This window comes from Podarcis bocagei, assembly GCF_964188305.1.
Source record: "Podarcis bocagei genome assembly, chromosome: 2".
NCBI lineage: Eukaryota > Metazoa > Chordata > Lepidosauria > Squamata > Lacertidae > Podarcis > Podarcis bocagei.
The window spans coordinates 87,974,377-87,999,170 of record NC_138126.1 but is presented as its reverse complement, the minus strand read 5'-3'; the positions used below and the strand labels follow the sequence as shown (position 1 = coordinate 87,999,170).

At 38.5% G+C, this 24,794-nt stretch overlaps 1 protein-coding gene across 7 annotated transcripts in view; it reads right to left on the bottom strand.

Annotated features, from left to right (window-relative positions):
- Positions 1–13,717: 13,717 nt before the first annotated feature.
- Positions 13,718–24,794, bottom strand: part of GABRB2 (gamma-aminobutyric acid type A receptor subunit beta2) — a 103,010-nt gene continuing 91,933 nt past the window's right edge. For 5 of the 7 annotated variants that reach the window (XM_081184748.1, XM_081184750.1, XM_081184753.1 and 2 more), the window contains 2 exons: positions 20,360–20,410; positions 13,718–16,862 (listed from right to left, as the gene is read on the bottom strand). In XM_081184748.1, coding sequence (XP_081040874.1) covers positions 16,515–16,862; positions 20,360–20,410 — 399 coding nt within the window. In that variant the 3' untranslated portion in view covers positions 13,718–16,514. The remainder of the gene's footprint in view (positions 16,863–20,359; positions 20,411–24,794) is intronic. The other 2 variants (XM_081184752.1, XM_081184754.1) reach the window with 1 other exon arrangement.

Genomic DNA, 24,794 nt, shown 5'->3' with positions numbered 1-24,794 from the left:
CTTCCATGTGCACAGCTGTATGCATGTAGGTGTTCAGCCTGATGTCTATGCTCCCAGTTGTGTTGGTGCTCCTTTTCAGTTGGCCCACTGAATGTACGGTTGTCAGGGGCATGGACAGTGGTGTCATCGCCCTGGGACTGGGCCGTGCCATTTTCTTCAGGGTCTGAGATTCAGAGCTCTAAAGGGGGGAATTGCATAAAGGCTCAGCCCCAGAAAGCAGGTTGTATAAGATGAACCTGTGGTACCAGTGTCCCTCTAGTCCAGCCTTTCTCAACACGTGGGTCCCCAGATGTTGTTGAACTACAACTCCTATCACCCCTAGCTAGCAAGGCCAGAGCTCAGGGATGATGGGAGTTGTAGTCCAACAACATCTGGGGACCCATAGGTTGAGAACCGCTGGTTTAGTCCAAGGATGTTACATTGCAGTCCTCTGTCTCAGAGGACACCATTACAGAAGACCCAAGATATTCAGAGTCTCCCCCACTTTATCAGAGTGAGAATGCTGGTGTGTGCTGGGCCGTTTTAACTGAAGAGGCACTTTTCAGTAAGGGCAGAACTTAACAATTGATATAGAACTACTGCTGCTATGGAAGGCTCAGTCCAAAGCTCACTGTTGCTAAAGCAACATCAGAATTACCTCACCTTGAGCAGGGTGTGGTGATGCTCTCTTGGCTGTTCCCTTCCTGGGTGTAGAGTAAATGAATGGAACACCTGAAGAGAAATTACTCAAGCAGTCACCTACCAATCTGACTCTGCAGAAAAAGCTGCAACAAATTTCCCCATCCTGAATTTGTGATGAACTCACAATTAAGAGAGCAGGACTCATTGCCCACAGCAGATAATGCTATGAAGACATTTCAGGAACAAGAACAACAAGAAAAAACCCAACATTTCATGGGGAGCAGATCAGTGAATTAATATAGCAAAATAACATTATGACAGTGAAATGCACCTATTGGTTCCACCCAGGCAAAAACTGGAAATTGATTTTCATCCTTGCCTCAGGATATATTTCTTCTTGCCAGCCAAGAAAGCATTGAGGTCAAAATGGAAACACATTTGCCAATAATTTAAAGAGAAAATAGTGTAAAGTAATTCCCTCGCAGGAGATATTGCAGCTTCATTTGTAGAAAGTTTCAAATGAAGGAAATGGAAAACTCAACTTAGAAGGTTACAAGGCTATTAGATGCCAGTGAGTTTTGAGAACTAGTATGAGACACGCATGGCGCTGTGGGTTAAGCCACAGAGCCTAGGACTTGCTGATCAGAAGGTCGGTGGTTCGAATCCCCGTGATGGGGTGAGCTCCCATTGCTCGGTCCCTGCTCCTGCCAACCTAGCAGTTCAAAAGCATGTCAAAGTGCAAGTGGATAAATAGGTACCGCTCTGGTGGGAAGGTAAACAGCATTTCCATGCGCTGCTCTGGTTTGCCAGAAGCGGCTTAGTCATGCTGGCCATATGACCCAGAAGCTGTACGCCGGCTCCCTCGGCCAATAAAGCGAGATAAGCGCCACAACCCCAGAGTCAGTCAGGACTGGACCTAATGGTCAGGGGTCCCTTTAACTTTACCTTTACTATGAGACAATAGAGTCTATTGTCCTAGATAAAGAGATTGATCACTAACTCTTCAAGAGGCAACTATTCCACTGTATGAGTAGATTTTTTTATTTTTATTATGGATCCTTTTCTATCAAGGATTCAGGTCCGGTTTTGGAGACTGCCTTGGTCTCCTGGGGGATAATCTTTGCCAGGAAAGGGGCAAACCCAGGAGAAATGCCATCAAAGGAACAATGGCAAGAGAAGTTGATGAACTATGCAGAGTTGGCAAAGTTAACAGATAAACTGCATGAAAAAGACAATAGTGATTTTGACAAAGAATGGGAACCTTTTACATCATATCTGCAGACAGAAACAACAACAAAAATATAGAGTCATTGGCAGGCTTTAAATAAACATTTGCAGTTTTATTTATAAAAAAAAATAGGAAACATAATAGTAGGACAATATAGAAGTATATATAAACAGCAGAATGTGATATGAGATGTAATCAACCAGGGATGGAAGTTGAGGGAAGTCAGTGGGGAAGGGGGAAATTGAAATTTGAATGTAATGAAATGATTACAGATATTGTTAAAGAAAAGAAAAGAAAAACCCAATAAAATGATTTATTTATTTTTAAAAAAGGAAAGGGGCAAACCCTGTTGATTCTCCTAGATCTCTCAATGACTCCTGAATCCTGATACCCTTGAACATGACATCTTTTCGGAGAGGTGGCGGGAATGCTCAGTCAGTGCCTGGATGCCAAGATGGAGATACTTTTGAATGGTTTATCTGCCCAGGTAAGTGGCATTCAGCTTGTTCCAGAGGGGTTGCACTCACCCTAAAGGATCAGGGTAACCATCTGATCCATTTTTATTGCTGGAGGTTCAACAACTTAGGCTGGTATGCCAAGTGCAGCCTGGCCTCAGTTATCCATACATTTGGGTGATTATATGGGCCAGCCTTTGAAATAATTCAGAATATGAGTGCAAGATTGCTAAAGGGGACTGGGTGATTTGAGCACATCATACCAGTATTTCATTGTCTTCACAAGCAGGTCCTGAGTGGAACTCTCCCCACCTGTGATTTTCTGCAGCTGGTATTCAGAGGCATGCATAATGCTTCTGACATTAGAATCAAAGCACCATTTATAAAATGTGTGCTCTGCCACTAAATTTATAGCTCTTCTTGCTATGTGCTCTGGAGTATTCAACTTTCTGAGCATAAATATTTTCCGTGCTAGAAGACACAAATTGTCCTAACAAATTAGTCTCAGGGAGAGGATTACCAAATTGTATAACCATTTCCCCACCACCTCACCAGATTCAATGGTGCTTGAAAACTCCTCTAACCTTTTCAGATTCCAAGCTTAACATGCGAACACTCCAGATCTTCACAAAAGTCAGCTTAAGGAAACCGTTTATTATTTATGAACCTTCAGGTCATGCATGAACTTTCTTGATGTCCAATGGATCTTTTTGGAGATTTCTTGGTTGTTGTCATATTAAAATTTATTTGGTTTTTCTTAGCGTGTGAGGGAGAGTGCAGATTCAGACATAATTAGGAAAATCTTCTTTAAAAGTCTGTCGCCTCCTCTTCCAGCAGACACTTGACATTTTCCCTAATGTCATTCACAATGGTGATATTTACATTGTAGGTCTTAGGGATGCATTTGGTTATTCCTTCTCAGCCCATGTTTTGAGGTTAGAAACTATACTAAATTCATTCTGTAACCAAATGCAGAGCATCACAAATAGAACATTCAGGCCTGGGTGACTGTACAAGAAAACTGAGAGAAGATTTGGGGTATAATATACAGTTTGCAGCATGGGAAAAACTATGGAGAGAGGATCTGAAATTTACAGCGTGGTATACATTGAAATAAAATTATATGAAAATGATGTACCGCTGGTATGTAACCCCCAGTAAATTAGCCAAAATGTACAGGACAAGCTACAATGTTTGTTGGAAATGTAAGGAGAAGGAGGGCACCTTTTACCATAAGTAGTGGAATTGTAAAGTGATCAAGGAATTCTACGAAATGATATACAATGAGTTGAAGAAAATATTTAATAATCTTTGTTAAAAAACCAGAAACCTTTTTTGTTATGAATTGTAGGTGCAGAGATACTGAAGGAACCGAAAAGTCTGTTTATGTACACGACAACAGCTGCAAGGATGCTGCTTGCCCAGAGCTGAAAGATGATAAGATACCTACGAGGGCAGACTGGCAGATGAAATTATTGGACTATGCAGAGATGGCAAGATTAACCAGGAAAATCAGAAATCAGAAGGATCAAAACATCAACAGAGAATGGGACAAATATAGATTGTATTTGAAAGACCACTGTAAACATTTGAACTCTTTGGCAGGTTTTAAATAACTCTTACAATGATACATTGACTTTGGATATAATGGACAGGGCCGCCTTTACCCAGGGGTGTGGGGCACCTGGGTGCTGAATTCTGGGGGGCGCCAGGCACCCGCTGCTTAAGCTCTTAACTATCTACCTGTTATGAAATAATAATTTTGATCAAGGTAGAAGAACAAAATACATATATACCTAGGTATTACCGAAATGTATACCTACTGTTTCACTAAAACACTTTTGACTTTGTGTGCTCATTTACCAAAGATGTGCAGTGCCAGTGGCGGTGCTTGTCATTCACAAGGCTAAACGAAATTTGGGGGTGCTGGGAGTATCCTTGCACCCTGGCGGCACATATGCTAAAGACAACACTGATAATGGAGGACTGTTAACTAGATGTACTTATAATATGCAGTTGGAAAAGTTACTTAAAGAACCCATGGAGGGGAGGAGGGAAGTCTTAGGATTTGAAAGAATCTTGTATAAAATTCAAATATTTGCAAGAATATTATTTCTGTGAATATCTATCTATCTATCTATCATCTATCTATCTATCTATCATCTATCTATCTATCTATCTATCTATCTATCTATCTATCATCTATCTATCTATCATCTATCATCTATCATCTATCATCTATCTATCTATCATCTATCATCTATCTATCTATCTATCTATCTATCTATCTATCTATCTATCTATCATCTATCTATCTATCTATCTATCTATCTATCATCATCTATATCTATCTATCATCTATCTATCTATCTATCTATCATCATCATCTATATCTATCTATCATCTATCTATCTATCTATCTATCTATCATCTATCTATCTATCTATCTATCTATCATCATCTATATCTATCTATCATCTATCTATCTATCTATCTATCTATCATCTATCTATCTATCTATCTATCTATCTATCTATCTATCTATCTATCTATCTCTATCATCTATCTCCGAGAGAAGAAATCCAGTACTGAAACTAATAATAACAATAATAATAATAATAATAATAATAATAATAATAATAATAATAATTTATTTATACCCCGCCCATCTGGCTGGGTTTCCCCAGCCACTCTGGGCAGCCTCCAACTGAATATTAAAAACAGTACAGCTTCAAACATTAAAAAATTCCCTAAAGAGGGCTGCCTTCAGATGACTTTTAAAAGTAAAATAGTTGTTTATTGCTTTGACATCTGCTGGGAGGGCGTTCCACAGGGCAGGCGCCACTACCAAGAAGGCCCTCTGCCTGGTTCCCTGTAACCTTACTTCTCGCAATGAGGGAACCGTCAGAAGGCCCTCGGTGCTGGATCTCAGTGTCCGGGCTGAACGATGGGGATGGAGACGCTCCTTCAGGTATACTGGACCGAGGCCATTTAGGGCTTTAAAGGTCAGCACCAACACTTTGAATTGTGCTCGGAAACGTACTGGGAGCCAATGCAGATGTCTCAGAACCGGTGTTCTGAGAACTGGTGAAACATCCATTGAGGAATCATTCAGGGGCAAGTTAAGGGTCAGCCAATTGGTATTTTCCCCCCAATAACACTATAATTTAACATGGAATTTTATCCTGTCTTCTAATAACAATATTCAACAGCTTCCTGTGCAGCTGGTTTTGAGCACCTCAACACTTGGAGCTACTTTAAAGTTTCTAAAGTTCAGATAAATGGATCTTCTAAGTAGGAGTCTAAAAACACATGGACTTTTTTCTTCTGCTCAGGCAAATCGACAGTGACAGTGGAATAGGCGATTGCGACGCAGGGGGAGGGGACTTTGGTAGTGATAATAATCAGTTTGGTGACATGACTGTGGAGAGCTGCAATGGCCCTTGAGAGGAATCAGAATACTTTTTTCTGAGTTGCTAAACAAACAAACAAATCCATTACTTTGAAATAATATCATATTGCTCAGCATTATAGAAGCAAGGCATCTTCCTTTTTTTTACTGTCTGTTTTTATCATCCATTGTGCCACTGTTAAAAAGCAATAGTTTTATAAGCTGTAGGAGCCAATCTGCTGTTGTCTGTCTGTATATTCCTGAAAACTTTACATGGTCTGACAGAGAAAATTGCCCTTTGCATTCACTGTTGGCAGAGGAAACAAGCTGAAAGTATGTCCAGTTCTTATAAAACACTGACAACCTCACAATGCACCAAGCAATAAAAAGAATAGATTTTCTATCCTCTGCTTAAAGTGGTAGAATAAAAGGGAGCTGGAAGAAAAGGGGAAACTTTTTTAAGGGCCATGTACGCATCAGAGTTAAACTGGGTCACTCTGCAATGCAACGTAGATTTTTACTGCATATAAATTTAGCAGCTTTCTTTGGCATTAGGCGTGTGCCAGCAGCCTTTTTCTGTTATCTCAAGTTCAGAGCAGATCCATTGAGGTACTATGAAATTTGAGCCAGGTATCGTAAATTGTAGTAGTTAGAAAAGGAACTGTTGTCAATTATAAAAGACATGTTGGTTGATGTTGCACCTAGATTAATACTGGGGAAATGTTAACTGAATCTGAAATTGGATAGATGCAAGTAGTTTTCCTGCTTGTTTTTCAAATGCATGACTGAGCACTCTCTCCTTAGCCGCATGTTAAAAAACAAAACAAAACAAAAAAAAGCTTGCAAAGGCAAGGGATTCAAGCATCTTTTTCTGGAAGGCTAATGAATATTAAGTTCTCTTTCGGGAGCTTCACAGATATGTATTTCCACTGGAAAATCAGGGATTTGTGCGCAGTTAGGAACAAACTTTCACAAGAGATGTGTCGCTGCCTCTGAAAACAGGAGCCTCAGTCACATTCCTGCCTTCTCTCTTCCCTGCTAACAATACCTCACCATACTGTATGCTTTGCCACCCTGCTTCACTTCCTTGGTTGCTACTTGGGGAGAGGGGCTGTCCCACATATGTTTTTTACTAGTTATTGCAGAGGGGAGGAGGAGTTGATTTGGGGTTGCTGCTGTCAAATTCATGCCATACATTTAAAGCACATGGCTTCCCCCCAGAGAATCCTGGGAACTGTATCTCCCACCTCACCCCAATTGCTAGCATAGGTGCCAACTCCTTGGGGCCCTGGAGCACTCACAAAATTCCCCATGAAGAGGCCAGGCACCCACAATTTTTGGTGCCAGGGCCATGCACGCTGCATGGGTACCCATGGCCCCAGGCAGCCAAGTCATGGGGCCAAGCTGCTACTCCTGATTCCGAGCATAGTTCCCAGGATTCATGTGGTGAAGTCACATGCTTTTAATGTGCATTAGATGCGCTTTTAATATATGGTGTGGATTTGTATGCTGGCAGCTGCCTGTCTCACCTAGCATTTAGTTCCGGTCTGATGAGGAATTGCACTTGGAGAGATCTGATTTGATAACTAAATTCAGAGTGCTTACCTCAACTGTAAGTCATTAGCCGGTGACTAAATACACAAACACATGTTTTGACACAACCATACCACAGCTATTTTGCAGCTTCTGCTTTTAAGTGTGTGCTGCTTTTCATATTCTTTCCTCATTCCCCTCCAGACCCCATTTGATACCAAAAGGGGAATGTGGTGAATGTGCCAGTGTGGTGTACTGATTTAGATGTAGGACTAGGACCTGGGAGACTAGGGTTCAAATCCCTACTCAGGCATGGAGCTCACTGTGTGGTCTTGGGCCAGTTCCCTTCTCCCTCTTAGCCTAGCCTCCCACACAACCCTGTGGGGATGAGAGCGAGAACCATCGATATCATCTTGAGGTTTTTGGAGGAGAGGTGGGATATAAATGCAATAATAATAATAATAATAATAATAATAATAATAATAATAATAATAATAAACCCAAATCAATATTAACTCACCAAAAATCTGGAAAAAATACAGCAATCCTGTTCCAAAGCAGATCTTAACATGAATTTTCATGTGCAAGCTCACTGCTGAATTTTCTTTCTCATAGGCAAGGTTCAGGTTGGTTTCTATGCTATTTAAAACTCCACAATTTTCCTCTCTGACTGAAACTGTGTTTCTTCAGCACTTCCCATTCAGAATTGCTTCAGAGTCAAGGAGAAGCTCTTTATCTCATGATCTCTTGTTTGCAATTCAGCAGGATGCTGGCTTAATTACAGAATGTGATGGTGGCTGAGTTTACAGCCCACCAGATGGTTATGTCAGTTGTTAAAAGCGCAAGATCCCCACTCATCCATTGGAATGTTGTCACAGCTCTCCTACGCTGGATTGACATTAGTTAAGATGGCTGCTTTGTTTAGCAGTGAATGAAGTTAAAGAAAGATGGTGAGGTTTGCTGCACTTTTGTAGATGCCAAACGTGTAACAATATGGAGGACGCCATAGGTTGTGTGGTTTCAGTTCCCTTAGGAAAGCTGGAATTTAGATGAAGCTGCTTGGAAAAATTTGCAACACGGAGGCAAGGTGCAAAACAAAGGTTAAAGGCATAGCCTGTATTACCAGTACAATTTGCAAAAGGTGGCTTCTTGTAAAGGACAAGGCAATTTATACCTGGTGCTGGACTTGCCGCACTAGACATCCTATTCCCTTTTAAAATGTGTTGTTTTTATTTTGGTTATGTATTTTGTGGTTTTATATTCTGATTTAATTCTGTGAACCACCTTGAGACCTGTGGGTGTAGGGCGGTATATAAATTCAATAAATAAATAAAATTATAGAAAAGTGAAAATTTAATCATGTACACAAGTGGAAGCATGAAATCTGAAAACATAGCACTGGAGGAAGTCCTGTATGACCATTTGTGGGAAGACCATTTGCCTTCCACTCATGGTTTTATTTTGTTAACTCCCTGCTTTTTCTGCATTGTGTTTATCTTCTCCTGCTTCCTAGATTTAATGCTTGCTTTTTCTTTGTTAGCATGAAAGTCAAAACCTGCTCAGATATTGCATGATGGGCTATAATTTAATATGGTATTTAACCTTTTAAATGTGCTTATCCTTTTCTCTTTTTTTTTGTGTGTCTACCGCTAAGTCATTTCACAGTTGAGTTGCAGTAGTCAGCAAATGAACCCATTCACAATATCCACATGGATATCACTGAAATAAAACCAGCTATGAATATCAACCAGCTACTTCTTCTGCCTTCATAAAACCTTCTATATCGGGGTGATGCACAGGGATGCAAGATTTAGGCTGGGTTCTCTGCATGGCGTTGTGACTCTTATCTATTTCTCAACTACTCCCCATGCTTGTCGAGACAGTAAGCTCTTCTGTGCAATGCCTTATTTCATTGTAAGTGCTCTCATATTTGCATAGATGACATTATGTCAACATTATACACAAAAGTGTATATAAAAACCCACTTCTAGGATTCCCCCTCTTGTACACTAACAGTGCAATCCTACACATTTCTGTTCAGAAGTAAATCTTGCTGAGTGCAATAGTGGGCATAGCTTTGCGGCATTGAAAAACTAAAACCAAAGCAGGGCTGTGCATCAGAAGGTGTCTTAGTGTCCAGGGGCTCTCACTGAATTCTATGCAGCAAAACAAATAGGCTGTAAATGGCAACAATATTGGGAGATAAATTGGGTTCATTGGGTACAGATTTAGCTCACATTCCAATAAAATTATTGGGAACACATCCTTTAATTTTTTTAATCCTTTAATTTTGCTTCCAGGGCATTTTGAGATGTATTTTCAACAAACATGGAAGGTACTGTGCCAAACAGCTAGAAACTATTTTTTTTAAAAGAAAAGAAAATTAATGCAGCCCTTGGATCACCTTGCAAAACTGTAGGTAGTTGACCAGTGTTCTGGAAAGATTCTATTGCAGAAGTCTAATGCATGTACCTCCATCCTCATCCAAGCACTGGTGTGGACGGTGCAAACCAGGGATACTGGCTCCAAATTGTGGCACAGACATAATTCTCTCTCACTGTTCATGGGCCCTTTTTTGCATTGAGATGGAGAAATGAACTTGCTTGGAAAAAATATGGGTTTGTTCCCACTGATAATAGTATAAGGTCAGTGGCAGAGAAAGAGAGAGACAGATTAAGAGTGAATCAAATAATGAAATCCAAGCTTCAATTGTGCCCCAATTTAAGCTGTAAAAAATTCACCAATTGGAGACTATCCTCAAGGTTGTATATAGAGGAAATCCAGCAAGAGAAATGTTTGCAATTTGGCCTTTTACATATAGTCATATTGCTACCACAAAGGAGATTACTTTTATTGTAAACCATCTTGGAAGTAAATTAAGAAATTGTCCAGCAGCATCTTAGAGATCAATTAAGTTTGTTCTGGGTATAAGTTTTCGTGTGCATGCACACTTCTTCAGATACAAAGTTGATCTGAAGAAGTGTGCATGTACATATACCCAGCTTATACCCAGAACAAACTTGGTCTCTAATTTTTGGGACAATTTAAAATTTATTTATTTCAGCCGCGTCAGACCAACACAGCTACCTACTTGCACCTTGGAAATATTTTATATTGAAAGGCGAGGTATGAGTCAATAATAAAAGCAAATATTCTTTTACATTTTCTTTATTTATATTTTTTTTAGTTTAAGAATTACACACTAGCCAACATTATTATATATTTACATGCTGAAACTGGCTGTAGTAAGTTTAGATTCAAGAAAATATCTCTTATGTGCTACTCAATTTACAATCATCATTTGACTACCTCCATGATCCCAGAGGTTAGCAGTCCTTTTGAGAAAAACATGAAAATCTGATGCAATGATATCCACTAGTATTTTGCATTTTCTAGCCATTGGAAAATGTGCATTATGTGCATATTAGAAAGGCTACAAGGTCATTAGTAAGGCTGATGATTACTACATTATGAAGTAAATAGTACTAAGTAAAAAAAAGAGAGAGAGAGAGAGAGAGAGAGAGAGAGAGAGAGAGAAAGAAGAACGGTGCAAAGACAGTACTAACAGAACCATTTAAACACCCATGCAAATTAAAATGTGAAAACTCAAAACATAGTCAACTTGATAGAATTTTTGGATGTTTTAAATGCCCGTGTTAACTAACTCAAACTGTACAATGAACCTTAAATATATTTTCGGGTGAAATTTTCTATAAATGGCATTAACAATGAAAACATATAAAATGCTGATAAACTTGAATTAGATAACTTTTAGAGATGTGTGAAGCATTAAGAAAATAATTTAAACTAACTCTTCAACTAATATCGAACTGCAGCTAAGGTTGCCACCATTTCAAAATAATAGTAATAACAAATTCATCATCAGAGCACTTACAGAAATAATTTGACACATAAGGTATGTGTTGTATATAACCTGCAAAGATAATGAATTCCAATGTATCAATTAATTAAAATGGATAGAGATGCTATCTGTATAAGCTAAAATATGGTAGTGATTAATTAACATTCCATTTATTCCTCAAAAATTCAGACAAATGTTTCCTAGTGCATTTTGTTAAACTTTACCTTTGGTGTTAAGCAGTGTCTTGATAGTGTTCCCTTTAAATAAATTTCTAAAGTAAAGATTCTTTGGCATGGGGGGGCTGGAGTAGGGCTAGGTTGGTAAGGAAGAGACTACTATACACTGACAAATATGCCTTTCTGAAGACATTTACCTTCATGAAACAATGTCTAGAGGCCTGACCTTCATTTATACTCAAGGGGAATGACGCAAAGAGCATGTGGGGTTCTGATATGCACATGGAACTCTAAATGTGCATGACCCTGCTTTGGTGTTTGGTACGGAGGCACCAGGCCCATGGTAAACTCATTGGTAGAGGACGATCACACAGGCACAGTTCTTCTGTTCTAAGCCCACGTACTATAGCATGCATTGTCCATCTGCATTGCCCATTGTGCAGACCGCTCGCCTTTTAATTCTCCCATAACTGGAAACATGAGCTTTGCTCCTCTGTCATGATGGCAAAAAGCCACTATGTTCTAAAAGGCAAATTTTTTTTAAAGAAGCCCATTATAACACATAGGTCAGGTCTCCTCTCTCTACCCATAGGTATGCTCATTCGACTACATGACCTCATGTTGCCTGGGGTCTACTTTATAGCATGCTGATTAGCTCAAGGGTTAACTCAGAGCTGCCCATTAAAATGGAGTTGCACCAGCCCTATTCTCTCAAGATCATAGCTTTAGTGCAAGTGAACATCAAAGCACATCTTTCTGTTGCCGTGTCTACAAAATTCGGCTATGGATCTCCAATCATAGAAGGAGCACTGCGCCAGCAGTTACTGCCCAGTCTCTTTAGTGTTGAGAAAGCTGAAATATCAATCACTCAATATGTGCAGGTATTTACGAGATGCTAATGCAAATAGGGCATGCGCACATGTACATCAGAGCCACTGGAAGGGGTGCTAACTGAAAACTCTCAGTCGCTTGCTTTCTCTCTGCATTGTGTCAATGATCCAGCTAATGGTCTGTGCATTGACTGTTATAAAGTTGCACTTCCCACAGATTTGTGTGTTAAAATTCTTTTCTGGAATCCAAGTCTTATGCAAAAGGGTGTTTAAATTATTCTGCTAGAGAACTGCAAATATTGTACTTGGTTTTTTAAAAAAAATCACTGAACAATTACTGTTTCTATTGACTGCTCATTTACAGCTTATTTAAATATTTACATGATTTTAGGACACTAACCTAAACCATAAATAGAATCAGCTTTTTGCCTTACATTAAGTACAAATTAGAAGTTAAAAATGTTAAGAAATCTGATAATATTTACACATGTTCGGTTTTAATTATGATTGCTCACTTTGTATGTTCTATGTACAGATAGCAAAATGTTATGACCACTACTTTAAAAGTATTGTACCCTGGCCTTCCTTTTCGCTTTTTTCCATATAAATATTTCATATTTTTTCTGCTCCTTCTAGGTATTAGGACTTTTTTTTAAAGTTACTAGTGGACAATGTTTTTATTTTAAAAAAAGAGAAGAAACAGGCAAGCAATGTGAGAGCTAGTCTACTTTGAGATGCTAGGAGGTACAGTACTATCATAATGTCAAACTGTGAAATGCTTCGTAAGAATTATATGCATTGATCTGCTGATATAGAAATGCCCAGTTACCCTGTATAGTAAGATTTTAATTACATTAATAATTTGCTTTCTCAAAAAAATATTCACATATCATTTGAATATAGAAAGAAAACTGTTATTAGCTTATTCCTTTAAAACACCTAGGTAAGAGTCTAGCCCAAATCCAGACAACCACAAGAGCTACAGGAGGGAGGATGCCTGCCTGCGTACCAAAAAAGAAAGAAAGAAAAGAAAGGAAAAGATAGGGCTCAGCAGCACCGTCTTAGTCTCAGCCCGGATCATCCACCAGGAAGGCAAGAGCAGGCAGTGCTTGCTTTTGACTCTGTGAGCCCTCTTCTCCTTTCCCCTAACTGACTGGCAGTATAAGCATCTCACCCCCTTCAGTACAGATCATCTCTTAAGTGGGGGGCAGGAGCATCAAGACAGAGTCCACGTGACCTTTTGCTTACTCCTCATTCCTGTTTCCTTCTCACTGTGTGGATGTGATATAAATGGAGAAACCATGATCCCTCAACTCTGCCAGGGTTACAAACAGTTTGATAGATCTTGGAATTTCACCTCCCCACCCCCCAAATTCCTTTTGGCAACCTTCCTGCACCTCAATAAAGCAGAAACCCATTTCCATGTGGGTCGCTCTCACTGGATTAGGATGTCTGTGTGCATATATCACGTATATTACACGCACACACACACAGAGGAATATATATACACATATTGGCATACATGTCTATATATTCGTTGTTTGCTTGGATAATGTTTAGTGTTTTGTTTCGTCTGCTTACATTAACTTTGCTAACTATGAAATTGGAACACAGTTTCAGGTTTGCTTTTTTTAAAAAAACCATTATTTCAGTTGCACTGTTAATGTACATTTTACCTTAACTTAAATGGGATTTGTTCCCCAGATATATCTATATTGTATATCTATCTATATATGCACTTACTCTCATGTTCTCTATGCTTTGTGCTTTTGTGTCTGGCAGATTCTAAGTCCCATCCCACCCCCATATTAGAATATAAAAATTCTCAGATGTTTCCTTCAGTGCTATTATTCAAGACTTTTGTTTCCCCCTGGGGATGATAACAGAAAATGTTCAGAATGACATTGCTTGGTTCTTTCTTCCCAGTCATTAAAACTGCAATAATATAGAAACATAACATTCCTTAGGCAAACACAAATATGCTGCATGATTCTTTTAGTTTGGAAAATGCATATTAGACTTACTAGCAGTCATATACAGAACATATTTACAGAGCATTGATTGCAAAGATATTGTTAAAACTGTGCCGTATTATATAGTAATTTTGCCATAAATTTCACAAAGATGAAGAGAAAACACCTTAATTGCTGGCTAGTATGCATCCTGAAACCTGAAAAGATGGAGTGATTATTATGTGGAAATATAGACCAAACAAAACTGTGAGAGAGTATATTTTAGCTCAATTCAAAGGTAACCATGTATTTAAGTTTGCTTTATGCAACGATATTATGGTCCCCCACTTTTTAAAAGCTCAATCTAGTCTGTACACCTGTACACAGTATTTAGAATTAATTAGCTCAGAAACAGGGTAGTCTGTCTATTCCTGGAAGCATCTTTTCCTTAATAACAAAAAGGACCTCATGGAGGTGATTGTTTACTTGCTTTGTCATCCCTGTGGGTAGAATTTCATCCTCTCATTGGCAAGGTCAGATAATATTATGGCTTGTACTATAAACTTCCAGATATCTTAAAGTGCAGTACTAGGAACTGATTTTGTAGTTTTTATTATAGCTGACCTGTTGAACCAATGTGAGAAAAAAAGGTATTTTCTTTGAAGGCCTATAAATCCCGTGCATTAATTACAAGGTCAATATTTTTCACACTCCTTAAACTTCATTTCTTAGAATAATAATGGGTGTTTGTACAAAGAAAATGAAAATCAGAATAAACCATGAATACAGCATAGCTCAGCTGTCACAAAAGATGTCCTAAGCAAGGATTGTTTAAAACATGACTAGTGCAGTTGTGGATGACATCAAAAGGCAGATGATGCTCTGACCTGTGAAGTGTACTCAGCCCCAATGCACATGGAAAAACATGAGTCACGTGATCAGTATTTTTTACAAATACATCATGATGTTCAAAATTCTCAACAATGATGTATGAACACTGGGTGCTCAGTTACCCCAATTTTAAAATTCTTTACAGAGGAAATGCTCAAACACTCATAGTGCTACTAAAAAGTCAGGTGGAGAAGATACACCAATAAATAAATAAACAAACTCTGCAGAACTGACTGGAAGATTCAACAATACTTAGTGGATTTAACTTTTTGCCTTTATTTTGTCCCACTGTTTCAGGAACGGGGACCATATAATAGTATGAATTACTTGAAGAAAAACGGGGGCATTTCTATGGTTCATGATTTTGAGAAAAATAAATCAGCTTCTTCCACCAGAAGATGCTGGAGAATCCAGCTATTTAAAATAAATATTTCCCCCCCAGTACTCCCTTAAGTATTGCGTCTAAAAAGAAACACTTCTCAAACTGAATGCAATGGAACTGGGTGAGGAAAACAACCCAACTCTTATAAGTTTATAAGCTGTCTGTCTTTTAAAATATATATTGTCTAAACAGCAGACATGATTCTATTCCATCTATTTGATGTGGAAATGAGATACAAATCAAAACAGCAACTGAGAATCCGTAAGAGAGGTTTATACTAACAAGCAAACTGACACCAATTATTTGTATAGTCTTTACCTGTCCCTTACATTTGGAAACATTTGCCACTGTTTTCTCTCTTCCACAGGGAAGGACTGAGCACCGAGAGAAAGCCGCCTATGAAGTCACTTGCTGGCCCACTTACATTTGGCACTTTACACTTAGAATGCTTCTAGACATTATGCTTCATGGCACACTGTAGCACATAGTTGGGAATCTCTCAAACAACTCTAAGGGTCATTGTCACACAGCACAGTAACCACTGTGCTGCATTAGCTCTTTGCAATTTATCTTTCAAATGAAATGCTTTCAAGTTTCATGCAAACTCCTCACTCACCCAAAACTTCCCTTCTCTACATCAGTAACATCATCTATTTGGGAAACCTCTGATACTCATCTGCATGGTATGACGGTAGGCACTACTTAATTTCAAGTCAATGCATTTGACAGGTAACGCAGGAAGATGGTTTGGATTGCAAGTATAACACTTCTCTCCATCCAGGTAATGTTGTGTACGTTCCAGATGTGAAGAGAGGCATGAGATACATTGCTCTTTGAACTCAAACCTATTTTCTTGCTTCCTCTTTCTGTGCTTAAACTTATGAGTGCTAAAAGGAGGGTGGAAACAACAGAATGAGGAAGTTTCAAATTCTGCCTCCAAATATCAAATGCTATTATATATTTAAAGGTCATGTTGTATACATTTGTACTGTAACTTAAGTATTTCACAATTTTGCAAAGAAAACCCAAACATTACAAAACAGATTATAGAGTGGGCCAGCAACTAAGGTGTTTTAAAATAACTTTTTGTCCTGAATAGGTTTTTTTTTGTTTTCCCTAAGTCCCACATTTGGCTGTACAACCGATTTTGAAGAGAAATCCAGTTCTTGATAGCGGTGTGGCTTTATTTTGTTTTAGTTCACATAGTAAAGCCAATAGACAATATTGAAGAAGGAGAAAACAACAGGGAAGAATATGCGTGACCATCGATCTATGGCATTTACATCAGTCAAGTCAGGGATGGTAATTTTCAACTGAGAAGCACGTCTCCTTAGCCGGCTTTTCTTTTGTGCCACGTGCCGTTCCAGCGCATTGCGGCCAAAGCTGTGTCTTGGTAAGCCAGCCTTCCGGTACTGAATACTTGAGGTATCATAGGCCAGCATAGTGCTTCTAGGGTCCCCAAGGCCTATAACAGCTTCAGAGGCAGCCATCTCATTTTTTATTTCAAGCGTGCTCAACAAAATGTTTTCATGTGGATCCATCTGGAAAAAACAAGAGGTTGTCTTAGAGTGTGTAACGAAACGTCAGACTCAGCCAGTCATCAAGCAGGCAAGACCCAAAAAGTCCAACTCAATGTTGGCCTACGGAAGTATGCAACTTAAAGTGGCATACATACTTGTGGGTCCTGTATTTTGAAAGCACAGGCAAAGACATTGTATGGCACTGTTAGTAGCCACATGTTTGTCTGGCAGATATCTCGGAAACTGGCGGCACTGCCACTATGTGTTTGCATGAAGTGCTGCACTTTGCTGGCCCAAAAGTTCTGTTCTGACAAGACTTCTCAGCATTTACAATTAGAATGAGCTCAAAAGAATGACACAGCGATGAGATACATCAGGTATAACTTCTGCACTTCATCACAGGCCTTCTGTTTGGATGCAGTGTGAAATCCATTGGAACAATTTTGGAACTCTCATATCACTAGAGTTCAAAATGCATATTTTGATATAAAGATTAGATTCTGTGTTTAGGGAGAAAGCTGATGAGCTGTTTTACACCTGCGCTAGGACCTCTTTCAAGTTGCAATGCCCAGGATAACAGTGTTCAATTCATCTTGGAGCATCTCATCAGAACAGAAGGCTGGCCATGGCATTAGGCTGTACTTCAGAGGCAAGTCTAACCAGGCATTCATTTCAGAGTATAATCACATTAAATCTCAACACTGGTTTTGGAGTATTATTAGTAACTTTTTAAAATGTGAGATTATATAGTATACTGTAATAAAAAATAATAATGCCATGTTGTTTCTGGAATTAACTATACAAAAGGAAAGTGGCAGAGCCCTCTGTTACTCTGAGGTAAATCTTTCACCACCTGCAATTTTTCCCCTCAAAAAAAGTTGCCACTTTGCTTGGCAGGAGATAAGTACCAATCCTTAATTTTAATAGCCGTTATAAACCAGTTTTCTTATCAGACAATTAAATTTAAATTGATGCTGATGTTAACACATTATATATAAATAGTTCAGAATAAACAGCATTTTTGTACTCTTTCACTCTAGCAATTCCTTACATGATTGTGAACTCAAGTGTGTATACAGGATTCTTGCCCCATTTCACAGGTCCTCACTCACTTGCATCTGTTAATTTCTACTGCTAGAGGGCTTGGAGAATTTTAATTCTTGTTTGACAGTATGTATGAAAATTTTCCATGGAGAATATTTAAGTCAAGGGTTTCTCAAACTTTGTTTCTTATCAAATCTGATAGGCACACTACAGGTGACTAACGTGCTCACACATTTGCATTTGTCTGCTAACAGCTACAGACAACAGGGGCAATATGGATGTACACATGTGTAATGAGTGGTTTGAACACTGCAGCCAAAGTTTTACATATTTATAGAAGGTTTATAGATTACCAGTGAGGATTTATTATTACTATTATTACTATTATTACTATTATTACTATTATTACTATTATTATTATTACTATTATTACTATTATTACTATTATATTTAACTGATTTAACTCATTAAATGTTTATCATTATATCATATTGAAAAGTTGTTTTAATTCAAGGATTCTGAAGTAAGCTGAGTACGTTAAATTTGAAGTTGTGATGCTAAACCCATGTGGGACTTCGCTTCTTAATTTATGAACATTTAGGTTTCAACAGATCAAGGTGTAATTTAGTCAAAGTGATCCAATTTTGCTTTCCTATCAAAATCATGTGGAGTTGGGTATTGTTTGAAACCCCATATAATTTCTTTCTGAACATTGCAATTGAAAATCGGTTCCACGGTCACAAAATATGCCTGTTGCATAGTTTATGTCTGAGCTGGAAGACATTTACGGTCTAGTCTGTAACAAAAGTAACTTAATTCTGATCAGAATGCCTGGAGTAGGTTCTCTACCACTTCCCATCGAAACAAACAGCACATTATTTCTGCAGTCCCATAACAAACATTTATGTATGTATAAGCATAGCCATTTCATTTTACAAGACATTACTACTACTCCGTCATTGAATTTTGAAGTCAGCCAGCCAATCCCAAACAGGAGTAAACAGGCAGGGGTGAATATTCCGCGCCACCCCCCCACAGTGGATAATTGCATATTTCAACATGTATTTCGTGGCATCAAGCTTTATTAAAGAATTCACCGTTTCGAAAACAGTAAATTCTTTATAAAGTTGTTCTTTAAAAATCATTTTAAAGCGAAGGAAGTTAGTCTTGTGACACAAAAACTGCAAAACAAATACGGCATTTTCAATTACATCCAAGGTTAAAGAACAGAAACACTGGTTAATCTGAACAGCTATACTGGGGGTGGTGGGTTGGTTGGATGGGGTGAGTCACACAAGCAGGGTAGCAAAGCTATTTTAAAGTTTCATTTTCCATTTCCAGTCAGAGTCCAGACCTCAGAAGTTAAGCCAGTCTTCAGCCTTCTACACACTTCAGGTAAAATGGAACTGTGCACTTGGCCAGAGATAAATTTGCTTGAATGTAAAATAGGGGTTGGTGTATTCTGACAAGGTCACTTTACAGAATATTGAGGGTATGAAACACTGAGAAAAAAAGTGCCTGGTAATAAATATAAATCAAATTCTTTGGAGTCTTCTATGGCTGCTGCGGAGATGCCATTAACGGTTGCTGCAATGTGAATAACTTGTCACACACCCAAAGAATTTAGGAGAAAAACAGCATATAAGCAATTTAGTATTACTCTTTTTTTCTTGTCAGATGTTTTTCTGCTGTTATCAGACTCCTTGTCTGATAACACCACAGTTTGAGAAGGCTGGAGGTCTCTACACCTTTTCCAAAGAGACATTGAAAATTACTACATAGCCGTAAATTAGTAATGGATGAACCTCCCAATTGATTTACTGTATAGCAGTTAGAAAGTGATTGCACATGTCTTCAAGCTTTTCCCCATTGGAAATTGGTCTACCTTTCATTTCCAAAACAGGAAATGCACAAGGTTACGATAAAGGATAAAAGGATGAAAAGCAAATTGACCTGATTTTTGGATCTGAAGTGAAGTTTTAGGAAGGCAACTGAGAGCATCATTGCAATACAGCAGGTTCACCCATCCCTAATGAAAATGTATGCTTATAACTATATAGAAGCTTACAATACAACAGTGAAACACATTAATTCTGCAGGGCGCCTTTTATCCAGACGGATCCCAAAGCGCTTTACAGATTTTTAGAAAGCGACATCACTTCACCAACAAGTGCAATCACCTCTCAGGCGAAATGGGGTGGCTATCTAACATCGCCAAACAACGCATTGTATTTTAGTACAGGAAATGAAGAATGCTGTAGCCAATTAAAACTATGCAGTGGGTGGGTGAGTGGTGGGAATGGTTCAGAAGGTAGAAGACAACTTAGAATACAACCAAAACTTGGACAGGAGCCTGGCACTAAGATGCCAGTTCTTGCAAAAAGTGCCGTGGGATCTTTAATTGACCACTAATGGTCCAAGATCTCACTTGTAAGTCTCTAAGGATAGAATCATTAGAAAACAATAAAATATACCTTTGTTGAATACATTTCTGGACAATGATATGTGCCAATTATTCTTCTGTCCTGTAAGTTAATAAAATCAAGACCGGTTTCCATAGAGAAAAGGCAGCTGTTAGCTTTCATTAAAAATTAATGTACTATAGGCTATTATCATAAACGATGCACTTTAATTAAAAGCACAGGGCAATCTGAGCCAACAATCAGCAGAAGTATATCCTTGGTTTAGAGGTGCTGTTGTTGTCTTGGCCCTGACATTGTAGACAACACAAATTTGTAATGGAAATGTACAGCCCCCGCACACACAAAAACCTGGTCATTTTTGACCAAGAAAGGAACGATGACATGTAAACATTAGTTAGGAGAGAGGGGAACAACATGAGGATTTAAAAGGTGGTAGGGGGAAGGAAGTCTGGATGCTGATGTGGTTCTTCAGCCAAATAACAGGATTATTGATAGGGCAAGACAGACTTTATGTATTAAAAAAATCCACAGGGCAGGGAAAATAGGTAAACATGTGAAAGGGGGACAAGTAACAAAAACAGAAGATGAATAGTGCAAAATATTAACTTGAACATAATAATCATGGAGGTATCAAACAATCACTTTAAATGATAACATGATTAAGTGATAAAAATAGAATTCACTGTTGGGCCTAAAATCAGCTTGCAAAATGTAGACCACAGAGCATGGGACATTGCTGATCCTCCCAGCTCAAATAGCAGATAGACCTACATGGCAGGTGATTCCCAATATCTAGAAACTCCAAAATGATGGCTCTCTATAGGTGTTGACTCTTTAATATCAGCAGCACACAAATCTAACAAATTATTCAGGTATAAAATAATTATACCTATATAATAAAGTGACAGTTTTTATTTAGTGGTTACATTAGTAGCTTTCTTGCTTTAAAAAGCAGCTTTATTCTTGAGGTGCTTCTGTAGTGCACATTTATTATTTACTATCAAACATGCATCAAACTGACACAGTACTGTAAAGCATTTCAGCCCTTCAATTCCATTGCCTGCAAGCAACTCACTTTTAAAACATGGACAAACGAAGCTGTCAATACTGTCATACTTTTTTATTATTATCTCTGATTCTAAAATCAAATGGAACGAAGAAAACAATGTGTGAGAGCACTAATGCAACATTGTCAAAATTGGCCCAATTATTGGATGGATTGTCTTATCCATTCAGCATTTCACCCCTAACAAAGCCCTTCAGTAAAAGATCTGACTGATCATTTCAAATCAGTATGTCTTCCTTACTGTCCTCCACTCTACTCTTCTTTTCTTTTCTCAATTTATTTAAGACTGCTCCTTCTGTCAAAACCTTCTGCTTTCCTTTTCCTGCTACCTTCTCAATTCCTTTTCTTCACCTGTGCTGTATAGTCTTATTCTAAACCTACTGCACTAGGCCATTTAGCCTGTGCTGGACATGGATTGCTCAGTCAATGGCAGTCAGAGAACCTTAGGATCAAAGCAGTTCAGTCCAGGGCAGCAAATGACTCTTTAGTTTGCTTGCCTTGTTGTTCTACAACAGTCAGTTCTTCCAGCTACTCTACAGCTATCACAACAATATACTGTAGATTATCCGGCCTCTCATTTTGTGCACTTGACCCATTTTAAGATTAATAAATTTTCTGAGAAATTGTTTCATCAATGTACAATTTACTATATAATTTTAACAACATCTGAAATAAAGCTGACTGAAATTAGATCTGCGTTTACAAATGTGCACCAATAGGTGTGTGTAATTGCAACCCACTATTTGCCCAAATGATACCACTGCTTCTGTCGAAGCATTATGCAGTTGTACTTTTCTATACTGTCTGAACTGCTACATTTAAACATTCTATTTGTGATAGCTGTATCGGAATTATTCTCTATAAAAAGATCTTGAACAACAACAACAAAAAAGTACTTTCTGAGAATTTTTCTGTCATGGCGAAAGCTAATTATTTAGCTCTCTGAAAGAATTGGAAGGCAGGCTTTCAGATTATGTAAGATAACAGATGTATCTTAAACAAGCAGAAGCTGGATACACACTGTCCTTGTGCAAATTAAAGATGGCATTCTGAGATTGTTGCTATGGACAGAGAGCTTTACACAGCTGACTTGACCTTTTTTCTGATGTCACCAGGAATAGCACTACAGACTGTATGGAGAAGCTACCTTGTGACCTTTTCTGTAAGAGGCCACAGGCAAAGTCTGCTGCCACCACTGCCTCACATTACCTTCAAAGCAAATTCTTACATAATGCTAATGGAGAGATGGAAAACAATGGCGTGCACACTGCTGGTTTATAGAAAATTCTTACACAACAGCAATGCATAGTTATGAATAGTTGCTTTTAGGCACTTTCTTTTTAAAAAATACAAATTCAATGTGGAAAATATGGATTAAAGTAGTCATTTATTGCAGACTGCTTTAATTTTGGCAACTCTCTAAACCTGCAAAGTATGCCGTATAGATTTTGACCACATTCTAAACCAGAGCTGGCTAACCTATAGCCCTGCAGATATTGTTGGACAACAATGCCAATTATCCCTGACTGTTTGCCATGCTTGTCGAAGCTGATAGGAGCTGGAGTCTAACAGCATCTGGAGGGTTACAGGTTTTCCATCCCTGTTTTGAACTGAAGCTTAACCATAAATATTTACATGGTGGAAAGTCATGTATACATAAGCATATCAAAGCTTCATGATATCCTAAACAGTAGGAATAACTCAAGATAAAGGCAAACACTTAGCAGGATTCAACTAATGAGTGCTATCAGCAGGAACTCTGTGCAAGGACTTCCTCTAGCACAATGGGGTCCCACACCCTCCAAAAGGATGTCCCTGGAAATTGGCTCGGGGGGGGGGTACTTTCCCAATACTCAATTTTTAAAGGCACTGGGATGTCAGAGGAAATGAAATTTCCTTTATGAATTCCCCATCCCTGTCATTCACAGTTTGCCACCTGACACTGATATAGCATCATCATACAAATACATTTGCACTTGTTGCACTTTTTCATTGGCATATTTGTGGAAACTGTAATGAGTGGACCAGCTCTATGCTACATTTATTTCAAATTCATTTGAATTTTTTGTTGTCATCGTGGGAGTGCAAAAGGGATGCAAACTTGATTGGTAGCTGGAGATTTAGTACTGAGCAGAACTGGTTCTATCTCCTTTGTGGCCAGGAAATCGGTAGCCTTTATACTGCAATTCTCTTTCCACTTTCTCGTGGACCTATGAAACTACTGAATGACACTGACAGCTGAAATGGGAGCCAAGAGCAACACAAAAAAGGTCTCTCACCATGTTCTTCAATCCTACCTTCACTAGTAAACTAAAACACAATGCTGGCTAAAGTCCCCCCAGGCTTGCTCTTTCTTAATTATGCCCCTCTCCCACCTCTTATTCTGGCTAGGGAGATTTAACAAAATGACCTGGAACCAGTTGCCTGAGATGGAGACACTTTTCAAACAACATAGAAATACAAAAGGAGAACACATAATACTAAATAAAAACACAAACTGATACCCCCCAAAAAAAACATTTAAAAGGACATATACAGTGGTACCTTGGTTTATGAACTTAATCCATTCAGGATGTCCGTTCTTAAACTGAAACTGTTCTTAAACCAAGGTGTGCTTTCCCTAATGAAGCCTCCCTCTGCTGGTGCCCTTCCACTGCTCAGATTCCGTTCTTAGACCGAGGTAAGGTTCGCAAACCGGGCCACTACTTCCGGCTTTGCGGTGTTCGTAAACCGAATCATTTGTAAACAGGACTGTTCTTAAACTGAGGTACCACTGTAATGTTAATCAGCCAAAGGCCTGGTTAAAGAGAAACTGGCGCCTAGTACCTAAAGATATGTAATGAAGGCACAGGTAAGCCTTAGTTGGTTGTTTCTGAGAGAATGAACAGGCTTCCAGGTTTTCAAGCACGCTGTCCGTAGATATGTGACATAATACAGAGACTACTGAGCCAAAGTTTATCATTATATGCAGAGTACTCTTAAATCACAGCCAACATGTCCACATAATATACCTTATCCAAAAGTGCAGATGCTGGCCACATCAGTTCAGACTGTATTCTGAAGAGAGGTTTGCCTCATAGAATCAATAATGGAAGTTTTATTAACATATATTGAAATGATTTAATTGTCAAAGGAAGTGATTTCTATATGAACACTTCTACAAAATAGCAGATCCTATTTGTGTATTATTGGACAAAGATATTGTGGGATAAAAGTTTAGACAAAAATAATAATAATGAGTTTATAAGTGAGTAGACTTGAAAAACAAATAAATCTCAGGCAGTAAACTAAAAAGAAGTTTGCTAGTAGCAAAGGCAGTTGAACTTTTTCAACTTTTGCAACCAGAAAGAACATGTGCAAATCTGTACAATTATGTAAAAGAACTGAATCTTGGCACAGAATTCTAGGCTCCTTCTACTA